At 32.5% G+C, this 21,002-nt stretch overlaps 2 protein-coding genes across 2 annotated transcripts; both read right to left on the bottom strand.

The window, feature by feature from the left end:
- Positions 1–5,445: 5,445 nt before the first annotated feature.
- LOC132162999 (alpha carbonic anhydrase 7-like) lies at positions 5,446–7,097 on the bottom strand. The gene is made up of 6 exons (XM_088519111.1): positions 6,993–7,097; positions 6,669–6,886; positions 6,359–6,568; positions 6,011–6,178; positions 5,866–5,919; positions 5,446–5,725 (listed from the first exon to the last, which is right to left on the bottom strand). Exons 1-6 carry the CDS (start codon positions 7,072–7,074, stop codon positions 5,639–5,641), a joined length of 819 nt encoding a protein of 272 aa, XP_088375237.1. The 5' UTR covers positions 7,075–7,097; the 3' UTR covers positions 5,446–5,638.
- Positions 7,098–13,293: 6,196 nt separating this feature from the next.
- On the bottom strand, positions 13,294–14,898 carry LOC132161783 (alpha carbonic anhydrase 7). The gene is made up of 6 exons (XM_059571967.2): positions 14,817–14,898; positions 14,523–14,740; positions 14,213–14,422; positions 13,889–14,056; positions 13,718–13,771; positions 13,294–13,581 (listed from the first exon to the last, which is right to left on the bottom strand). The coding sequence occupies exons 1-6, from the start codon at positions 14,896–14,898 to the stop codon at positions 13,495–13,497; spliced, it is 819 nt and encodes a 272-aa protein (XP_059427950.2). The 3' UTR covers positions 13,294–13,494.
- Positions 14,899–21,002: the final 6,104 nt, after the last annotated feature.

Genomic DNA, 21,002 nt, shown 5'->3' with positions numbered 1-21,002 from the left:
GCTGGCCAAAGAAAGGAGGCTCGGAAAAATAACGAATTGATGGACAAACACCTAGGCGCCTTAGAAGAATTGATGCAGTCCATTGTCAACCGGTTGCCACCGCCATCTGCAGGAGCATCATCTTCTGGACAACAGTAAGCAGGGACTACCGTCTGGCTGAAGACGTTAAACTTAGCGCTCATGGGAGGCACCCCATAGTTTACCCTTTTTATTTTGTTTAGTATGTTTTAAGTTAATCTTTTTATTTGTCTTTAGTTTTGTTTCTTTTTACTTGCTTTTGTGTTTTCTTATGGGAATGACCCCGTATTTGCACATGACCGGTTTTTGAATTGCAAGGTATCAATATATTTTCACTTACAACTGAGAGGAATTATTTTACGGTTTAGATTTTATTTTGTTATTTTTAACAGTGTAAAATCTTTCCATAAGGTATCAATATATTCATCATATAATATATATACACTATTAGATCTGTAAAATTTAATATGAATTATGAAATAGGAATTAACTCTTCAAATTAGTCCAAATGTAACTCCTAACCAAATGACAAATATATACAAATTAAAATCTTTCTTTAGGAGGATGGAATTGACGGTGCAAATTGTGTCACTTTATTTGAAAATTTTAAATAATGCAATGATATATACACAATTTTAGTAGACGTTATTGGGCAGCAATAATATATATATATATATATATATATATATATATATATATTTGAGCCTTTCTGTTATTGTGATCGATCGCACCTTGAGTACGATCGATTGCAGTAATCGAATATTAGCTTTGAACATTCTGTTACTACAATCGATCGCAGTAACAGAATCACCACGCACATCCTTGGCCGAATGCGATCGATCGCACACATGGTGCGATCGATCGCATGCGGACAGCACACCACGTATGTGACCTAGGTCACTTATTTTTATTTTTCTACATACTCTTTAGGGTCGATAAAGTCGACCCTAATACTTAAGCATCAAAGTCGACCCTAATAATACGTCTTCAGCGTCCACTTTTAGTGGACGCTATTGCTCATCAATTTTAATTTTTTATTTATTTTTTTAATTTTTGAACCTACTCTTTAGGGGCGACAAAGTCGACCCTAACACGTAAGCATTAGGATCGACTTTAAAAGTCGACCCTAATAATGTGTCTTCAGCGTCCACTGAAAGTGGACGCTATTGCTCATCAATTTTAATTTTTTATTTTTGATTAATTTTTTTACCTACTCTTTAGGGTCGACCACTCTTTAGGGTCGATAAAGTCGACCCTAATACTTAAGCATTAGGGTCAACTTTGAAAGTCGACCCTAATAATGTGTCTTCAGCATCCACTTTTAGTGGACGCTATTGGTCATGAAGTTTAATTTTTTATTTATTTTTTAATTTTTCAACCTACTCTTTAGGGGCAACAAAGTCGACCCTAATACATAAGCATTAGAGTCGACTTTGAAGGTCGACCCTAATAATGTGTCTTCAGCGTCCACTAAAAGTGGACGCTATTGCTCATCAATTTTAATTTTTAATTTTTGTTTAATTTTTTTACCTACTCTTTAGGGTTGATAAAGTCGACCCTAATACTTAAGCATTAGGGTCGACTATGAAAATCGACCCTAATAATGTGTCTTCAGCGTCCACTAAAAGTGGACGCTATTGGTCATCAAGTTTAATTTTTTATTTTATTTTTTTAATTTTTCAACCTACTCTTTAGGGTCGACAAAGTTGACCCTAATACGTAAGCATTGAAAGCCGACCCTAATAATGTGTCTTCAGCGTCCACTAAAAGTGGACGCTATTGGTCATCAAGTTTAATTTTTTATTTATTTTTTAATTTTTCAACCTACTCTTTAGGGGCGACAAAGTCGACCCTAATACGTAAGCATTAGGGTCGGCTTTGAAAGTCGACCCTATTGATCTTTTATTTGTTTTTTTTTCTTTTTTTAGCTTTTAGCGTCCACTTATTGGTGTACTATTAGGGTTGACTATTGTCGACGCTAAAAGTTTTTTTTTGGCCCCTTAAAATTTTCCCGCCCCTTAAATAATTCCCGCGTGTATATTAGGATCGACGTAAAGTGGACGCTAATAGTCAACCTTTCGACCCATTATTAGCGTCCACATAAATGTGGACGGTAATACTTAACTATTAGGGGCGACTAAAAAGTCGCCCCTAATGAGTCAGTTTCTTGTAGTGTTCGGAAACACACAACAGAGTCCTTTTAGTCGCCCCTAATAAGTCGCCCTTGATGAGTCAGTTTCTTGTAGTGTTCGGAAACACACAACAGAGTCGATCTCAGATATCATCAAACTCGTACTGCTAGCTAGCCCAACCCACCTAGCCACCTACCCTTACTAATTCAATTCAATTCCGGATTTGCCTTGTAATACGTGTAATGCACGGATTGTTTTTGAAAGTGTTGTTATTTTTTTCAGATTTTAATTTGGAAAAATGACAAAAGTAATTTACTTCATAACCAACCTTTTTGGATTTAAATCTCTTTAAAATTAGACTATGATATAATATATGATGATATATGATATTGTAGATACTATATTTGCTATTTGTTCTAAATTTCCCAGTAAGAAATATTAAAGAAATCTTATTTGATTTAGATTTTTAATATGTTTAGATTTATGCTTCTATATTATATTTAAAGTGACACTTATTAATATTTTAGACCGCCACTTGTCACAATTTTAAATTATTTTCTTCATTGATTTCTGCTTTTATATACATATATAAGTATCGTACGTATATATCTCACTGTCTCTATCTCTTGATTCTTCAGAACATATATATATATATATATATATATATATATATCTTGTGATGATGATCATGTAATACTTGACCCAAAGCCTAAAAACGGAGAATTTGATTTATGGGCAGAAATTTTCAATATATTGAGTTGTGAAAAAACAAATTTTATCTAGTTAGCAAATGAAAAAGTACATAATTTTTTAATAGTATGTCATTCTCACATATATTTTTAATAACATTAATAAGTAATATATATATATTTTGTACTTCGTCTTACATGTTCAAGAAATACATGACACTTTTAGAGTATGGATTAAAAAAATTCATACTAACTCAATTGTAAAAAAATTATATCCTTTGTTTTATTAAGTATTCCTTAATGAATTAAGAGCCCCTTCTATCAGGAAGTGGTGTAAAACTTCATTTTACAGTATTCAATAGAAATTTGACATATGAGATAAAAACACAAAATTAATACAATATAGATGAAAACATTCTATCTTTAATTCAAATCAATACCGTGGACTTTTCCATTCATTCTAACCCAACGCCCACCACCCCCACCCGCCTCCAAGCCCCCGACACCAAAGCCTCCAAAACCAACGAAAAAGGTGACTCTGGTAGTTTTGTCGGTGATTTTGTCAATAGGTATTTTGTTAAGAAAAATAAAATTATTTAATGTGAAAGATTATATTATTTTTGGTGTTTCAAACTTAAATGTTTGCTTCCTATTTGATGGTACAAAACACCCAATTTTTGTACACGTGGTTTTCATAAATGCGTGTTTACAATTTTTTATTCAAGAAGAGAGATTAAAAAAACATTATTGGGTTGAAATGATTTGACTCCACGATCTCCGGTCAGTCTCCAACCACCCCACAAGGGTTCTACATTTCTATGCAACTTTTGAGCAAAAGTTTGAAAATAATAATAATATGGCTTAGTTTTCTTTCAGTTGTTTGATATGGCAGATCACGTGGTACGTCACTTGCCATCTTATCTTATGATCATCATCATATATGGAGAAAATTAGCAAGACCCACCAAAATCTTAGGCAGACCACACACCCTCACAATTGGCCCCCATCTTGCTCCAATATTTACCAATATATGTATGACTTTGTATTACACGTTATATATGATTTATCTTGTGTAAGAATCTTAAACATTTGACTATGAAAAGGTAACATTTGTTAAACCATCCATCTCAGAAGCTCGCTGAATAATCAATTCTAATGAAAGATATTGAATGATGGGACTTTTCGATCTTATATTATTCCTAACCATAAAAATTTATACCGATAAGAAATTGTTGATATAATTATATCCTTAATATTTAAACATTGTTGATATAATTACCAAAGTATTGGCTACATTTTGCATATTGAAGTATATAATATGTATTATAATGGCCTCTATGTGTATAAGAAGTAATGCTACATACATTCTTATTTCCAGTCTTTTATTTTTATACTTTTTGGCGTGACTTTTAAAATTAATATTGAATTTAGGAAATATCACTGTTAAAATTTGATAAAATATTAATTTTAAAAGCTATGGAAGTGTGAAAGTGACAATTTGTTTAACATTAATTCTCTTTATAAAATGCTATGAGTTTTTTCCTTAGGCTCGCTTGAAGAAATATTAATTTCTTTATTTTAAAGTGATCAAGAATATTTTTTAAATATTCTGATATTCTTGGGCAGTTGGGATTTAACTTTTTGATAAGTTGAAAAAAAAAAAAAACACTCAACTACTTTAAGAAATAATAAAAGCCGCCCTTGAAAATTCAAAGTCAAATCACAAAACTAGTGAAAAGTTTGAACCATTCCTGACAGGAGAGTGGGCAAACGTGCTGAAAATAGCAAGTTTAATTGATCATAACTATCATACAAGATTTACTTGAGATATTATTTATTTTCAGTAGGGTTGGCGTTGTTTCAAGTAACCTGTAATACAATTTTGGTGCTTTCCACATACTAGCAGTCCAACCGAATCCGATCTCGGGTGGCCTACGCTACTAATAATATACATCCTGTAGTGACTCGTCAATTATGGTTACGCCGATCACGAAACAACTAATATTGAATCCAATGCTCATATAACATATCCACACACATTTGACCATAGAATCATCAAGTATATATAGTAAGTACATAGCCATTATACCTCACATACCGGTGTACCATGTGATACGATGCATCTTGTCAATTAATTATTAAGACAGTTACCAAATTATAAAAAAAGTAGGCATGCTCATATTATGCATGTGCTTGGTCAGCTAACATATCGCACATTTTTTAGGAAAGCAGTCATGAGTGTTTACCTACCTCATATGCCTCTAGTCATCTGACATTTCGAATCCATACTATAACGAAACATGACTATCTTTATATGCAATGCTAGAGGGTTCAATCTAATACCTTGTTCATGGAAGTTAGATGAGGTGTAGATGGCAAGCTCTTTTCCCAACTACCTTTCTTTCCCATGCCCTTCACGCATCTATATATTAGTTTTTTTTTTTTTTTTTTTAATTTCTTTTTTTATAACCAGGATATTTGGGGCTTTGCTCCAATTAGATGCCTGTGACACCGTGAAAAGCGACGTCTCTTGACAACAAAAAAAACTTAAGAATAAGTAAATATATTTATTTATTTTAGTATATGAATACCTGAATACACAACGACACAGTATCCTCTATCAAACCATCACCATGTCCCTACAACTTAACTATAAAGGAACCATATATAGATAATGACTGAAAAGTATATATAATAGGGTAATTAGGGCAAAAATGGTTCAACCCTCAACATATTTCTGCCGTCCACTTCTAAAAGCATGTAATATATGTTGAGTGATTGCTGTAAAATCATAAGATTTTAATCCTCTTTGCCTTCACTTGGTCTATAAAGATGCACTGAGCGCCTGTTTATTGGTTGTAGTGGTCTTGCATTAGTATTTGAATCCTGAAAAATAAAAAATAAAAAAATAAAAAAGAATAATCAGCCAGCATAAAGAAAAAAAGAAAAAAAAAAAAACCCTACACAGCTGCATGCATGTTTCATATATATATATATATATATGGGAATGTTCAATAGCTACTCACATCATGAACGGCCACACGAAGCAACCTGATTTGTTCTTGTGAAACAGTTCTCACCTGATGCGTCATGAGTTAATTAATATAAATTAATCACAATTTTAGTTTTTTTTAAAAATTAATTAGTTTAAATGGAGGGATGGAAGCAAACCTTTTTGACAATAGTCCACACAACATTTTGAGTACATGGGGGAACTGTGAGGGAGCCAATATATCTATAATACTTTCTACTCCCTATCTTTATATTCTTTGGGTTCACAATGCCCGCTACACTCACTGCTTCTCTAGTATCGGTAATGGCTGCTAAATGATCCGCCAACTATATATATTCAAAAACACAACACCCATTAGAGAGAGAAAGAAAGGCGATTTTTTTTTTTTTTTTTTTTTTTTTTTTTATAACGAAAAAAGAAAAAGAAAAAAAAAGAGATGTGTTTGGTATGATTCTCTTGTTCAGAAAGGTTTCAGAGACGTGTTAGGTGTGCCGGAAAATACTTACCGATGATAAGAAAGAATCAGGGCGGCCAAGCTTGTATATGATTCCAACAACAGCAATCTTTCCATCTGAGCTCTCATGAAGCATGTGAGCCTCCATATCAAATCTTTTGCCATTGATTGTGTGTTCAGAAGGAGAGTGCCAGTGGCACTGTTTCAGTTCATATTGAGTTCCATTTATTTCAATATATCCTGCATAGCCTTCCCATTTCAACTGCACAAATCATTCAAAAAAGAAAGGTTAGTTTTTTTTTTTTTTTTTTAAAAAAAAGATTTATTGATTTATAGCTCGATCTCCCTCTCCTTTTGCTTACCATCATGTCATGGCCCCTGTTGGTAATAGTTGCATTGGAGGGATTGTAACTCCTCTTAAGTCTCCCTAAATAGGAAACTACTTCAACTCTCTCATCCAACAAATCAATTGGAGATTGCATTGATCCATTTTTACACATGCTCCATTCTGGGTGGAGCTCTCCCCATTGAGCTGGTCCCTTTCCACTTTTTTCATCATAATCAAATTCTCTTTCATCATCTGCACCATTAATAAGATTTTAAGGATGAAAAAAATGGTAAAAAAGAAATTAATACACATAAATAGAAAGCTTATGCAAAACATGGCATTAGCCTTTATTAATTACCAACTTCGTGAGATGTTGAATTGAGAACAAGAAGAAGAAAATAAATGCATAACAAGAAATGGGTAATTCCCAGCTTCATCATTTTGTTTTTGGGATTTCGAAAGTTTGAAGTGTTGTGGGGGTAGAGGGTTGAGCGCTTGGCTCCTTATATAGCAGCACCATCTCTGAATCTCTCTCTGTAATATGAACATAGAAAACGTGGTTTGACTTTTCAATATGTTATTTTTCTTACTTTGTCGCTCAATTGACGTGGAGTCCATTTGATTTCAGCTAACATGTTTGAATTACATAGTGAGAGAGAGAGAAGAAGACGAAGTAGTCTTCCATAGTTCCATGATGTTCTTTTTACCAGTGTTTAAAAAGTTTTCAGAAGACGACCCGGCTGTCCTTTTATTGTTCTTTCCCTTTACATCATTTTACACACTTGGAGGGCCGGACAGGTTCCATTTGGACAACGTCCATGGTGACGCATCTCTTTGTTGAACAAAGGAAATTGAATTGAAGGGTTTGTATTTTCTTTTCTTTACATCATCTAACACAGAAAGATTGTAAAATACTCAAAGCCCGGGGCCAAGTTTGAATTACATAATAAGAGAGAGAGAGAGAGAGAGAGAGAGAGAGAGAAGAAGAAGAAGAAGAAGAAGAAGATGAAGTTGTCTTCCATGATGTTCTTTTTACCAATTTTCTACAAGTGTTCAGAAGACGACCCAGCTGACCTTTTATTGTTCTTTCCCTTCACATCATTTAATTTACACACTTCGAGGGGCAGGTTCCATTAATTTGGACAACGTCCATGGGACGCATCTCTTTGTTGACCAAAGCAGATTGAATTGAAGGGTTTGGGTTTTCTTTTCTTTACATCATCCAACACATAAAGCTTGTAAATGACTCAAAACCCTAGGCAAAGTTTTTGGTATACTTCGAAAGGAACAAACGTAATGTGAAATTCATGAACTACTTTTTGACAATAAATTGACTAAAACGAAGAACACTACAATTTTACTCCAACAAAGCGGCAAGACAATATTTATATGATTTTTTTTTTTTCAAATTTCGATCAAAAAAATTTGAATATGGAGTCATGACAGAACAGCCAAAAGGTCAGAGTGAGATTCAACCTCCATATCTATTATTTAATTTCTTGGTATGAACGTAAAAACAAAAAATAAATTAATAAACAAATAAAAAATTTGCATGATCAAAGCTTTGGTCATCAAGTTTAACTTATTTGACGATATATTATATAATTTAGTATTGTTGAAGTGCAAGCATTATATATCTGTAGGTTTTGTCTCATTTGATGTTATAATTAATTAATTGTTTGTGGAGAATGAGGAGATAAGAATATTTTAATTAAGGTAACGCCAGTTCAGAGTCGATCTCAGTCATCATCAAACACGTACAGCTTGCTAGCCCAACCGACCAAGCCACCTACCCTGACTAATTCAATTCCATTCACGTACAGATTTGCCTTCAATGTTTAGCTTGTAATACGTGCAATGTACATATTTCATCTCTCCTTTTTTTCTAGACAACACAAAAAATGAATTTTAAGAAAAGAAAAGTTTTAGATCTAGATCTTCTTTACTCTCTTTTTATGGTAGCAGTGCTTGATGTCTTCTCTGTAGGTTCCACCGGTCTCCATTTTTGGTGGGTCGCTTTAGATCTAATTTGTAGATTTAGTTCTAGATCTAAATCCAGATCTAATCTCTTCAACCTTAGATCTGATCGTTTTCTTCGATCAAGACGTATCTTCCGAAGGGATGTCTACGATGCCGTGCTCCTCCACTGCTGCTTGTGGGGTTTTTGTTTTTTATTTTCTTTGTCCTGGCCTTCGGATTGAGGATGTAGTAGATTAGTGTGGAAGCTTAACTCTCACGGTCGGGATTTTAGTTTTTAGTTTTTTAGTTTTTTTTTGCTACACATGTCCTAAATCTAGTATGCATGAAGTAGATATGTTCCTTAAATGTAGTTATACATAGATTAGCGGAAGCTTGAAGCCATTTTTATGACTTTGTAAGCTTTATAGCTTTGGTTATGATTTTTCAAGAGCTGTATAATCTATGTTGTAAGAGCTTCATGCTCATGAAATTTCTTCGATGGAAGTTCTATATTTTTCAAAAAGAAAAAAAAAATGATTGTTTTTGAAAGTGTAGTGTTTTTTTCTAATTTTAATTTGGATAAATGGCAAAAGTAATTTAATATCTTTTAACGAATTATCTTTTCATTGATATAACAATAAAATGGAACAAAATGTTTCGTACAATGACAAAGATATAATTTGAAATCTTCACAACTTAAACATTATTTATGACATACATAATAGCCTATCGGACTATTATAAGACAATATTTATGAAAAGTCACCGTCTCAATTAATTTTAGATCTATAGACTATAGCAAATTCCGACAAATCACGTCTCTATCCGCTGCTAGGTTCTTGATTCTTTGTCTTTTTTATCTCCACTACTAATACTTTATCAATCGCAATCTCATTCGTTGCCTTTACTCTAGTGAAAATTCTTCTTTATGCTCAATCCGTCATCGATCTATGGTTCACTCATAGAAAATAAACCATAAGAAAACAAAAAATCGACCGGAAACTAATTCTGTTATTCTTAAAAAATCAAAAGTAATTTACTTCGTAACCAACCTTTTTGGATTTAAATCTCTTTAAAATTAGACTATGATAAAAGTAAATTAAGCAGGGTGAAATAGAATATCATATATAATATGTGATGATATATGATATTGTAGATACTATATTTGTTATTTGTTCTAAATTTCTCAATAAGAAATATTAAAGAAATCTTATTTGATTTAGCTTTTTAATATGTTAGATTTAATTTATGCTTATATGTTATATTTAAAGTGACACTTATTAATATTTTACACCACCACTTGTCACAATTTTAAATTATTTTCTTCAACGATTCTGCTTTTATATACATATATAAGTATCGTATACTTTCTTCTTACGTATCTCAGTGTCTCTATCTCTCCTTTCTTCAGAACATATATCAATGTTTTAACATTGTAGAGGTTCGTCCGACGTAAATGCTGACGTCTGAATCGCTTTAAAATCTTGTGGTGATGATGTAATACTTGACCCAAAGCCTAAAAATGGAGAATTTAATTTATGGACATAAATTTTCAATATATTGAGTTGTGGAAAACTTTTTTATCTCGTTAGCACGTGAAAAAATACATATTTTTTTTAATAGTATGTCATTTTTACACGTATTTTGAATAGCATTAATAACTAAAAAAAAAAAAAAGTACTTCTTATATGTTCAAGAAATACGTGACACTTTTAAAGATTGGATTAAAAAAATTCATACTAACTCAATTTGCCTTTGTTTTATTAAGTATCCCTTATTGGATTGAGAGCCCATTCTATCAATATGTGGTCTAAAACCTCATTTTACAGCATTCAATAAAAATTTGACACATGAGATAAAAACATCAAATACAATATAGATGAAAACACCGTATTTTAATTCAAATTAATACAATGGATTTTTTCATTCATTCTAACCCAACGCCCATCACCTCCACACCCACCTCCGAGCCCCCGACATCAAAGCCTCCAAAATCAACTAAGACGGCGGCTCCGGTGGTTTTGTCAATGTGTATTTTATTTATTAGATATTTTGTTATAAGAGAAATGAAATTATTTGATGTGAATGATTATATTATTTTTGGTGTTTTGAACTTAAGTGCCTGCTTCATATTCGATGGTGCAGAACACCAAATTTTCGCCATGACCTAATTAAAGTTATTATTTAATGTGAATTTCCCTAAAGGACGAAACATATCCTAGACAAGAATTTTTTAAATTAAAAAAAAAATACCCTTTATAATGAAGATAAAAAAAAATGACTTCTCTACTTTTAAAATTTTTATTTTATAAAATACATTTTTATTATTTTGATTCACAAAAGCACAAGATTGTAACCTCACTAAAAGATTTGGCATGATTAATTAATACACGCCGGTTTCAAAAACGAGTGTTTACATTTTTTTTTTTTAAAAAAAAAAAAAATTTGAAAAATGAGATTAAAAAAACATTATTGGGTTGAAATAATTTGACTCTACGATCCCCAGACTCCACCAACCCCAGAAGGGTTGATCTACAATATTTCTATGTAACTTTTGAGCAAAAGTTTGAAAATAATAATAATATGGCTAAGTTTTCTTTCACGTGTTTGACATGGCAGATCATGTGATACATCACTTGCCATCTTATCTTATGATCATCATTATATATGCAGAAAATTAGCAAGACTCACCAAAACCTTAGGCAGACCACACACCCTCACAATTGGCCCCCAACTTGCTTCAATATTTACCAATGTATGGATGGCTTTGTATTACACGTTATATATCATGTATCTTGTGTAAGAATCTTAAACATTTGACTATGAAAAGGTAACATTTGTTAAACCAACAATCTCAGAAGCTAGCTGAATAATCAATTCTAAGGTAGATATTGATCAATTCTAATGAAAGATATTGAATGATGTTATGACAGGACTTTTCGATCTGATATCATTACTTACTACAACAATTTAAATTGAAAAGAAATTGTTGATATAATTATATCTTTAATATTTAAACATTTTTCTTTTACTTTTTTTTTTTAACAAAAAAAAGGGAAAAGAAAAAGTATTGAGCTACATTTTGTATATATATATATATATATATATATATATATTTTGAAGTATATAAAATGTATTACAATGGCCTCTATATATATAAAAAGTATTGTTACACACACTCTTATTTTCAGTCTGTCACTTTTATATATTTTGGCGTGACTTTTAAAACTAATATTAAATTTAGGAAATATCATTGTTAGAATTTGATAAAATATTAATTTTAAAAACTATGGAAGTGTGAAAGTGAGAATTTATGTAACATTAATTCTCTTTATAAAAAGCTATGAGTTTTTTCCTTAGGCTTGCTTGAAGGAATATTAATTTTTTTTTTTTTTTTTTTTTTTTTTTTAAAGTGATCAAGGATATTTTCTTAAAATATTCCGATATTCTTGGGCAGTTGGGATTTAACTTTTTGATAAGTAGAAAAAAAAAAAAAAACTCAACTACTTTAAGAAATAATAAAAGCCGCCTTTGAAAATACAAAGTTAAATCACAAAACTAGTGAAAAGTTTGAAGCGTTCCTGAGAGTAGAGTGGCCCAACGCGCTGAAAATAGCAAGCTTTTGTGTACGGAAGTGTGAACATGAAAATGGTAAATTCTTACGTGATGCCACATGCGCGCCATTAGATGAACATCTCTTCATGCATAAATCCGTGCATACTTCGGTCATGCATGTTTGTAAAACCATTTTCTTCGAGACACATTGTACGAAGATTAATTAGGGGTGAAAAGGTTACATCCGATATTCAAAATTTTCCTCAATTTAATTTTTAACAGAGTAGCTGGAGATTGGTAAATATTCTAAACAAAAAAAAAAAAAACTCTTTTAATGCAGAAACTAATATAACTATTATGGTTTACTTGAGATATTACCTATTCTCATGATCAGTAGGGTTGACGTTGTCTCAAGTGACCTGTAATATAATTATGGTGCCATTCACATACTAGCAGCCCAACCGAGTTCGATCTCGAGTGGCCTACGCTACTAATAATATATGTCCTGTAGTGACTCATCAATTATGACTGCACCGGTCATGAAATAATCATTGGATCCATGGCCCATATAACATATTCACACACATTTGACTATAGAATCATCAAGTACATATAGTAAGTACATGGCTATTATACTTCACCTACTAGTGTACCATATGATACGATGTATCTTATCAATTAATTATTAAGTCAGTTACCAAGTTATAAAAAAGTAGGCATGATCATAGCATACGCGTGCTCGGTCAACTAACATACCGTACGTTTTTAAGGAAAGCAGTCGTAAGTGTTTACTTACCTCGTACGCTCGCTCAAGTCGTCCGACATTTCGAATCCCTACTATAACAAAACATGATTCTCATTATACGCAGTGCTAGAGGGTTCAATCTAATGCCTTGTTCATGGAAGTTAGATGAGGGGTAGATGGCAAGCTCTTTTCCCAACTACCTTTCTTTTGCTCTTCAATCTTCACGCATCTATAAATTAGGGTTTTTTTTTTTTTTTTTTTTTAACTGGGATATTCGGGACTTTGTTCCAACTAGATGCCGGAGACACCGTAAAAAGCAACATCTCTTAGCAACAAAAAAAAAAAAAAAAACTTAAGAATAACTAAATAAATTTATTTATTTTAGTATATGAATACCTGAATACAAAAGGACACAGTATCCTCTATCAAACCATCACCATGTCCCTACAAGTTAATTAGCTATAAAGGAACTATAGATTATGACTGAAAAGTTTATATAATAGGTAATAATTAGGGCCTAAATGGTTCAACCCTCAACATATTTCTCCCACTTCTAAAAGCATGTAATATATGTTGAGTGATTGCTGTAAAATCATAAGATTTTAATCCTCTTTGCCTTTACTTGGTCTATAGAGATACACTGAGCGCCTGTTTATTGGTTGTAGTGGTCTTGCATTAGTATTTGAATCCTGAAAAAAATAAATAAAAAAAATAAAAAAGAATAATCAGCCAGCATAAAGAAAAAAAGAAAAAAAAACCCTACACAGCTGCATGCATGTTTCATATATATATACATATGGGAATGTTCAATATATAGCTACTCACATCATGAACGGCCACACGAAGCAACTTGATTTGTTCTAGTGAAACAGTCCTCACCTGATGCATCATGAGTTAATTAATATAAATTAATTGCAATTTTAGTTTTTTTTTTTTAAAAAAAAAAAGAAAATTGTTAATTAGTTGAAATATTGAAGGGATTGGAAGCAAAATTACCTTTTTGACAATAGTCCACACAACATTTTGAGTGCATGGGGGAGTTGTGAGGGAGCCAATATATCTGTAATACTTCCTACTCTCTATCTTTATATTCTTTGGGTTCACAATACCCGCTGCACTCACTGCTTCTGTGGTATCGGTAATGGCTGCTAAATGATCCGTCAACTATATATTCAAAAGCACAACACCCATGAGAGAGAGAAAGAAAGGCGAAAGAAAAAAAAAATAATAAAAATAAAATAAAAGATATGTGTTTGGTGTGATTCTCTTGTACAACGGGTTTTAGAAAAAAAAAAAAGGTCAACACCAGAAAATACTTACCGATGATAAGAAAGAATCAGGGCGGCCAAGCTTGTAAATGATTCCAACAACAGCAGACTTTCCATCTGAGCTCTCATGAACCATGTGAGCCTCCATATCAAATCTCTGGCCATCGATTGTGTGTTCAGAAGGGGAGTGCCAGTGGCACTGTTTCAGTTCATATTGGGTTCCATTTATTTCAATATATCCTGCATAACCTTCCCATTTCAGCTGCACAAATCATTCAAAAAAGAAAGGTTAGTTTTTTTTTTTTTGGTTTTTTTGAAAGATTTATTAATTTATAGCTCGATCTCCCTCTCCTTTTGCTTACCATAATGTCATGGCCCCTGTTGGTAATAGTTGCATTGGAGGGATTGTATCTCCTCTTAAGTCTCCCTAAATGGGAAACTACTTCAACTCTCTCATGCAACAAATCAATTGGAGATTGCATTGATCCATTTTTACACATGCTCCATTCTGGGTGAAGCTCTCCCCAATGAGCTGGTCCCTTTCCGCTTTTTTCATCATAATCAAATTCTCTCTCATCATCTGCACCATTAATAAGATTTTAAGGATGAAAAAAATCGAAAAAAAGAAACACATAAATAAAAAGTTAATTACGAACCAACTTCATGAGATGTTGAATTGAGAACAAGAAGAAGAAAAAAACTGCAAAACAAGAAATGGGTAATTCCCAGCTTCATCATTTTGTTTTTGGGCTTTCGAATGCTTGAAGTGTTGTGGGGGGAGAGGGTTGAGCACTTTGGCTCCTTATATAGAAGCATGTACCATCTCTGAATCTCTCTCTGTAACATGAATATAGAAAACGTGGTTTGACTTTCAATATGCTATTTGTCTTACTTTGTTGCTCAATTGACGTAGAGTCCATTTGATTTCAGCTAACATGTTTGAATTACATAGTGAGAGAGAGAGAGAGAAGAAGACGAAGTTGTCTTCCATGATGTTCTTTTTACCAATGTTTAAAAAGTGTTCAAAAGACGACCCAGCTGGCCTTTTATTGTTCTTTGCTTTACATCATTTTACACACTTCGAGGGGCAGGTTCCATTTCACTACAACAAAAATGGGTTTTAGTGAGGTGCATACTATTCATTAATATCTTCTACGTTACCATTTAGTGACGTGGCAGTTAATGACACGTTACTAAAATATTTAGTAACGTGTAAAACTCCACATGTCACCATTTGGTGACGTGTCATAAATAACACGTTACCATTTTGGTAACGTGTCATAATGGCACGTTACCAATTAGTAACGTGTCATTATGACACGTTACTACTTGGTAACGTGCCATAATGGCACGTTACCAAAATGGTAACGTGCCATTATGGCACGTTACTAATTGGTAACGTGCCATTATGACACGTTACCAAATTTGGTAACGTGTCATAATGGCACGTTACCAAATTGGTAACGTGTCCAATAAATCACACGTTACAATAGGGTATTGGGAACCAGCGCCCAGCTGGTTTCCAATATATTTTTTCCCCCCTCTTTCTTTCTTTTTTTCCCTCCTATTTTTTTTCTACCTCCCCAACACATGCTTCGAAGAAGAGGGAATTTCCTCTCCAGCAACTCCTTTCTCTTCTCACAGTACTCTCTCTCTCTCTCTCTCTCTCTCTCTCTCTCCGACAACTCCTTCCGGCAGGTTCGGCATTTCTCCGTCCATCTCCTCAGGTATATATTCCTCATTATATATATAGCTTGTGTTTTGCATTAATATATTGGGGTTTAATATATATAGCTTGTCTTTCTATTGTTAGAAAAAATGGTTAGGTTGAAACAAGCCAAAGAAGAGGCTGAAAAGGAGATAGCTGAATATCAGGCCTAAATGGAGCTCGAGCTCCAGATCTGCAGATGTTTGTATATGTTGTTGAAACTTATTCAAGGCATTTTGAGTTCTATGATATTATTTGATGGTTTATTCAATCTGATTCCATGATATTATTTGAAAGAAAAAAAAATGAGATTCCATGATATCAACTGTGTTGGGTTTGGATTTTTGAAAATCAAATTCCATAATATTATTTGAAAAAAAAAATTCCGGAAAAAAAATTTGAAAAAAAAAATTTTCAAATTTTTGTCCGGAATTTTTTTTTTAATAATTTTTTAAACTTTAGTAACGTGTCAAGTTTGACACGTCACCATTTGGTGACATGTCAAAATTGACACGTTACTAAAATTTTAGTAACGTGTCAGAAACTGACACGTTACCATTTAGTAACGTGTCAATTTCTGACACGTTACTAAATCCTTAGTAGTTACGACCTACGTTACTAACCTTTAGTAACGTGTCAACAGCCTTGACACGTCACAAACGGTCCGTTACAAAAAAATTGAATTTTTGTAGTGTTTGGACAACGTCCATGGTGACGCATCTCTTTGTTGAACAAAGCACATTGAATTGAAGGGTTTGGGTTTTCTTTTCTTTACATCATCCAACACAGAAAGCTTGTAAATCACTCAAAACCCTAGGCCAAGTTTTTGGTAAATATTTCAAAGGAACACACGTAATGTGAAATTGATATGGCAGATCACCACACACCCTCACAATTGGCCCCCGGCCAACTTGCTCCAATATTTAGCAATCTATGTATGACTTTGTCATATATCATGTTTCTTGTGTAAGAATCTTAAACATTTGACTATGAAAAGGTAACATTTGTTAAACCATCAATGTGAGAAGGTAGCTGAATAATCAATTCTAATGAAGATATTGATCATCAATTCTAATTAAAGATATTGAATGACCGGACTTTTCGATCTTTTAAATTAATAAGAAATTGTTGATATAATTATATATTTAATATTTAAACATTTTTCTTCTACTTTTTTTTTTTTTTGAAAAAAAGTAATGGGCTACATTTTGTATATTGAAGTATATAATATATGTATTACAATGGCCTATATATATAAAAGAAGTAATGCTACATACTTTCATTCTCAATCTTTTACTTTTACACTTTCTAAAGTGAATTTTAAAACTAATATTAGATTTGAGATAAATCACAATTAAAAATGATTAGATGTTGGATTTTAAGAGTTATAGAATTGTGAAAGTGAGTTTTTTAGTCAGGCTTGGTTGAATATTGTATTTTTATTTTAAAGTGTTTGATATTTAATATTCTTGGGCAGTTGGTATTTAACTTTTTGATAAGCAGGAAAAAAACTCAACTACTTTAAGAAATAATAAAAGCCGCCTTGAAAAGACAAAGTCAAATCAGAAAACTCGTGAAAAGTTTGAAGCATTCCAGAGAGTAGAGTGGCCGCCCAACGTGCTGAAAATAGCAAGCTTTCGTGTACGGAAGTGTGAAAATGAAAATGGTAATTCTTACGTGATGCCACATGCATGCCAATGAAGATCTCTTGAAATGCAATATTAATGTCATATCTCCAGAAGGATATTTTTCTCTTCTCTAACATTAATCAAGTTGATCTCTTCTCTAATATGTACAAACTTTGCTCATGGACATTTTCTCGACATATATATATATATAAGTGTTTTATGTGGTGGAAACCCATAATGCAGAGGAAGAAATCAACAACACAACTACTAGTTAAACATAAATTACAATTTTTGAAAATAATAAAAACATAACTTGAATAAGAAGTAATAAATTGTGTACCCTAGCTATTGTTAGCAAATTCTAAAACTTTGATTTTGTTGTTCTTGGAACAACACAAGTCTTTTCCTCCATGAATAATCACTACAGGAAAATGGGTCTTTAGCGACGACCTTGAGTAGTCGCTAAAGACCCATATGTCGTCGTTGATAGTCATCCGAGACAACTATGGTCGTTGCTCCCAATCGTTGCAAGTAATCTGTCGTTAAAGACTAAATAGCGACGACCTTCCATGTCATCGCTGTTAATAATGATCAGCGACGACAAATGTCGTCGCTAATAACTATCAAAGTTTGTCGCTGATAATGCCTTTTTAAAGTCGATGTTGTCGTTGATGACGCGCACATCAGCGACGACATTGCCGTCGCTGATGATGCACATATCAGGGACGACATTGCCGTCGCTGATGACTCACACATCAGCGACGAAATTTGCCGTCTCTGATGACTCACACATCAGCGACGACACACATCAGCGACGACAAATGTCGTCGCTAATGACTTACTAATCAGCGACGACATTTGTTGTCGCTGATGCTGATGACGTACACATTAGCGACGACAAAATGTCGTCGTTGATGACCCCCACATCAATGTTCCTGATGATCGTTGTCATCAACATCAAATGCTTTTATTTTTTGGTTGATTAATGTTTTAAATTGTTTGGTATGAATAATTTAAACATAACAATATGTTAGAGCTTACTTAAGAACTCATTTTTTAATTAAATATGTTAGAAGGTCTGAAACAGAGTTAATTACAAGTGAAGAAGTCTAAAAAATGGCCTAAGAAAACTACATAATTGTCAAGTTTTTAAACAAGTGCCAAAGAAGGCATACATCAACAACAATGTTCCTTGAGAAATTAAACGTCATATGTAGCTAAGCAGCAAAAAAAGGATTACAAAAAAGGCTTCCCTGATGTAAGAACTGATAACTTGTACGACTCATCAATACCATATGTAACTGCACCGAGAAGAAGAGCATATATTAGACAAGAAAACTCACTTAAAAACTACAAGCGTGTCTAATATAATAACCACATAGTTGGACAAACAGTTGCTACTTAAACATGAAAAAACGCAATAGAAAAAGAACATTGTCCGTCATGTATCAAAGCATAGAGGAATTTCAGACCATAATTGATACAACAAATTTCGGATCTTGTAGTAAATTCAAGGTAGATTCAAATTAATACAATGGATTTTTCCATTCATTCTAACCCAAAGCCCATCACCTCCACACCCACCTCCGAGCCCCCGACATCAAAGCCTCCAAAATCAACTAAGACGGCGGCTCTGGTGGTTTTGTCAATGGGTATTTTATTTATTAGGTATTTTGTTATAAAAGACATGAAATTATTTGATGTGAATGATTATATTATTTTTGGTGTTTCGAACTTAAGTGCCTGCTTCATATTCGATGGTGCAGAACACCAAATTTTCGCCATGACCTAATTAAAGTTATTATTTAATGTGAATTTCCCTAAAGGACGAAACATATCCTAGACAAGAATTTTTTAAATTAAAAAAAAAAATACCCTTTATAATTAAGATAAAAAAAAATGACTTCTCTACTTTTAAAATTTTTATTTTATAAAATACATTTTTATTATTTTGAGTCACAAAAGCACAAGATTGTAACCTCACTAAAAGATTTGGCATGATTAATTAATACACGCCGGTTTCAAAAACGCGTGTTTACATTTTTTTTTTAAAAAAAAAAAAATTTTGAAAAATGAGATTAAGAAAACATTATTGGGTTGAAATAATTTGACTCCACGATCCCCAGACTCCACCAACCCCAGAAGGGTTGATCTACAATATTTCTATGTAACTTTTGAGCAAAAGTTTGAAAATAATAATAATATGGCTAAGTTTTCTTTCACGTGGCAGATCATGTGATACATCACTTGCCATCTTATCTTATGATCATCATTATATATGCAGAAAATTAGCAAGACTCACCAAAACCTTAGGCAGACCACACACCCTCACAATTGGCCCCCAACTTGCTTCAATATTTACCAATGTATGGATGGCTTTGTATTACACGTTATATATCATGTATCTTGTGTAAGAATCTTAAACATTTGACTATGAAAAGGTAGCATTTGTTAAACCAACAATCTCATAGGCTAGCTGAATAATCAATTCTAAGGTAGATATTGATCAATTCTAATGAAAGATATTGAATGACGTTATGACAGGACTTTCCGATCTGATATCATTACTTACTACAACAATTTAAATTAAAAAGAAATTGTTGATATAATTATATCTTTAATATTTAAACATTTTTCTTTTACTTTTTTTTTTAACAAAAAAAAGGGAAAAGAAAAAGTATTGAGCTACATTTTGTATATATATATATATATATATATATATTTTGAAGTATATAAAATGTATTACAATGGCCTCTATATATATAAAAAGTATTGTTACACACACTCTTATTTTCAGTCTGTCACTTTTATATATTTTGGCGTGACTTTTAAAATTAATATTAAATTTAGGAAATATCATTGTTAGAATTTGATAAAATATTAATTTTAAAAACTATGGAAGTGTGAAAGTGAGAATTTATGTAACATTAATTCTCTTTATAAAAAGCTATGAGTTTTTTCCTTAGGCTTGCTTGAAGGAATATTAATTTCTCTTTTTTTTTTTTAAAGTGATCAAGGATATTTTTTTAAAATATTCCGATATTCTTGGGCAGTTGGGATTTAACTTTTTGATAAGTAGAAAAAAAAAAAAAAACTCAACTACTTTAAGAAATAATAAAAGCCGCCTTTGAAAATACAAAGTTAAATCACAAAACTAGTGAAAAGTTTGAAGCGTTCCTGAGAGTAGAGTGGCCCAACGCGCTGAAAATAGCAAGCTTTTGTGTACGGAAGTGTGAACATGAAAATGGTAAATTCTTACGTGATGCCACATGCGCGCCATAAGATGAACATCTCTTCATGCATAAATCCGTGCATACTTCCAATTCGGTCATGCATGTTTGTAAAACCATTTTCTTCGAGACACATTGTACGAAGATTAATTAGGGGTGAAAAGGTTACATCCGGTATTCAAAATTTTCCTCAATTTAATTTTTAACAGAGTAGCTGGAGATTGGTAAATATTCTAAAAAAAAAAAAAAAAAAAAAAACTCTTTTAATGCAGAAAC

This window comes from Corylus avellana, chromosome 8, assembly GCF_965113065.1.
Source record: "Corylus avellana chromosome 8, dhCorAvel1.hap1.2, whole genome shotgun sequence".
NCBI classification, from domain to species: Eukaryota; Viridiplantae; Streptophyta; class Magnoliopsida; order Fagales; family Betulaceae; genus Corylus; species Corylus avellana.
The sequence above is the reverse complement of the archived record's forward strand: the minus strand, read 5'-3'. Positions and strand labels throughout refer to the sequence as shown.

Bases quoted from the DNA above. Each gene is read 5' to 3' on its own strand.
- LOC132162999 (XM_088519111.1), bottom strand. From the start codon at position 7,074: ATGATGAAGCTGGGAATTACCCATTTCTTGTTATGCATTTATTTTCTT. The intron at 5,920-6,010 runs GTTTGCTTCCAT...ATGACGCATCAG, and splicing joins TGTGGACTATTGTCAAAAAG to GTGAGAACTGTTTCACAAGA. The intron at 5,726-5,865 runs GTGAGTAGCTAT...TTTATTTTTCAG, and splicing joins TTCGTGTGGCCGTTCATGAT to GATTCAAATACTAATGCAAG.
- LOC132161783 (XM_059571967.2), bottom strand. From the start codon at position 14,898: ATGATGAAGCTGGGAATTACCCATTTCTTGTTTTGCAGTTTTTTTCTT. The intron at 14,741-14,816 runs GTTCGTAATTAA...TTAATGGTGCAG, and splicing joins TTCAACATCTCATGAAGTTG to ATGATGAGAGAGAATTTGAT. The intron at 14,423-14,522 runs GTAAGCAAAAGG...TGATTTGTGCAG, and splicing joins ACAGGGGCCATGACATTATG to CTGAAATGGGAAGGTTATGC.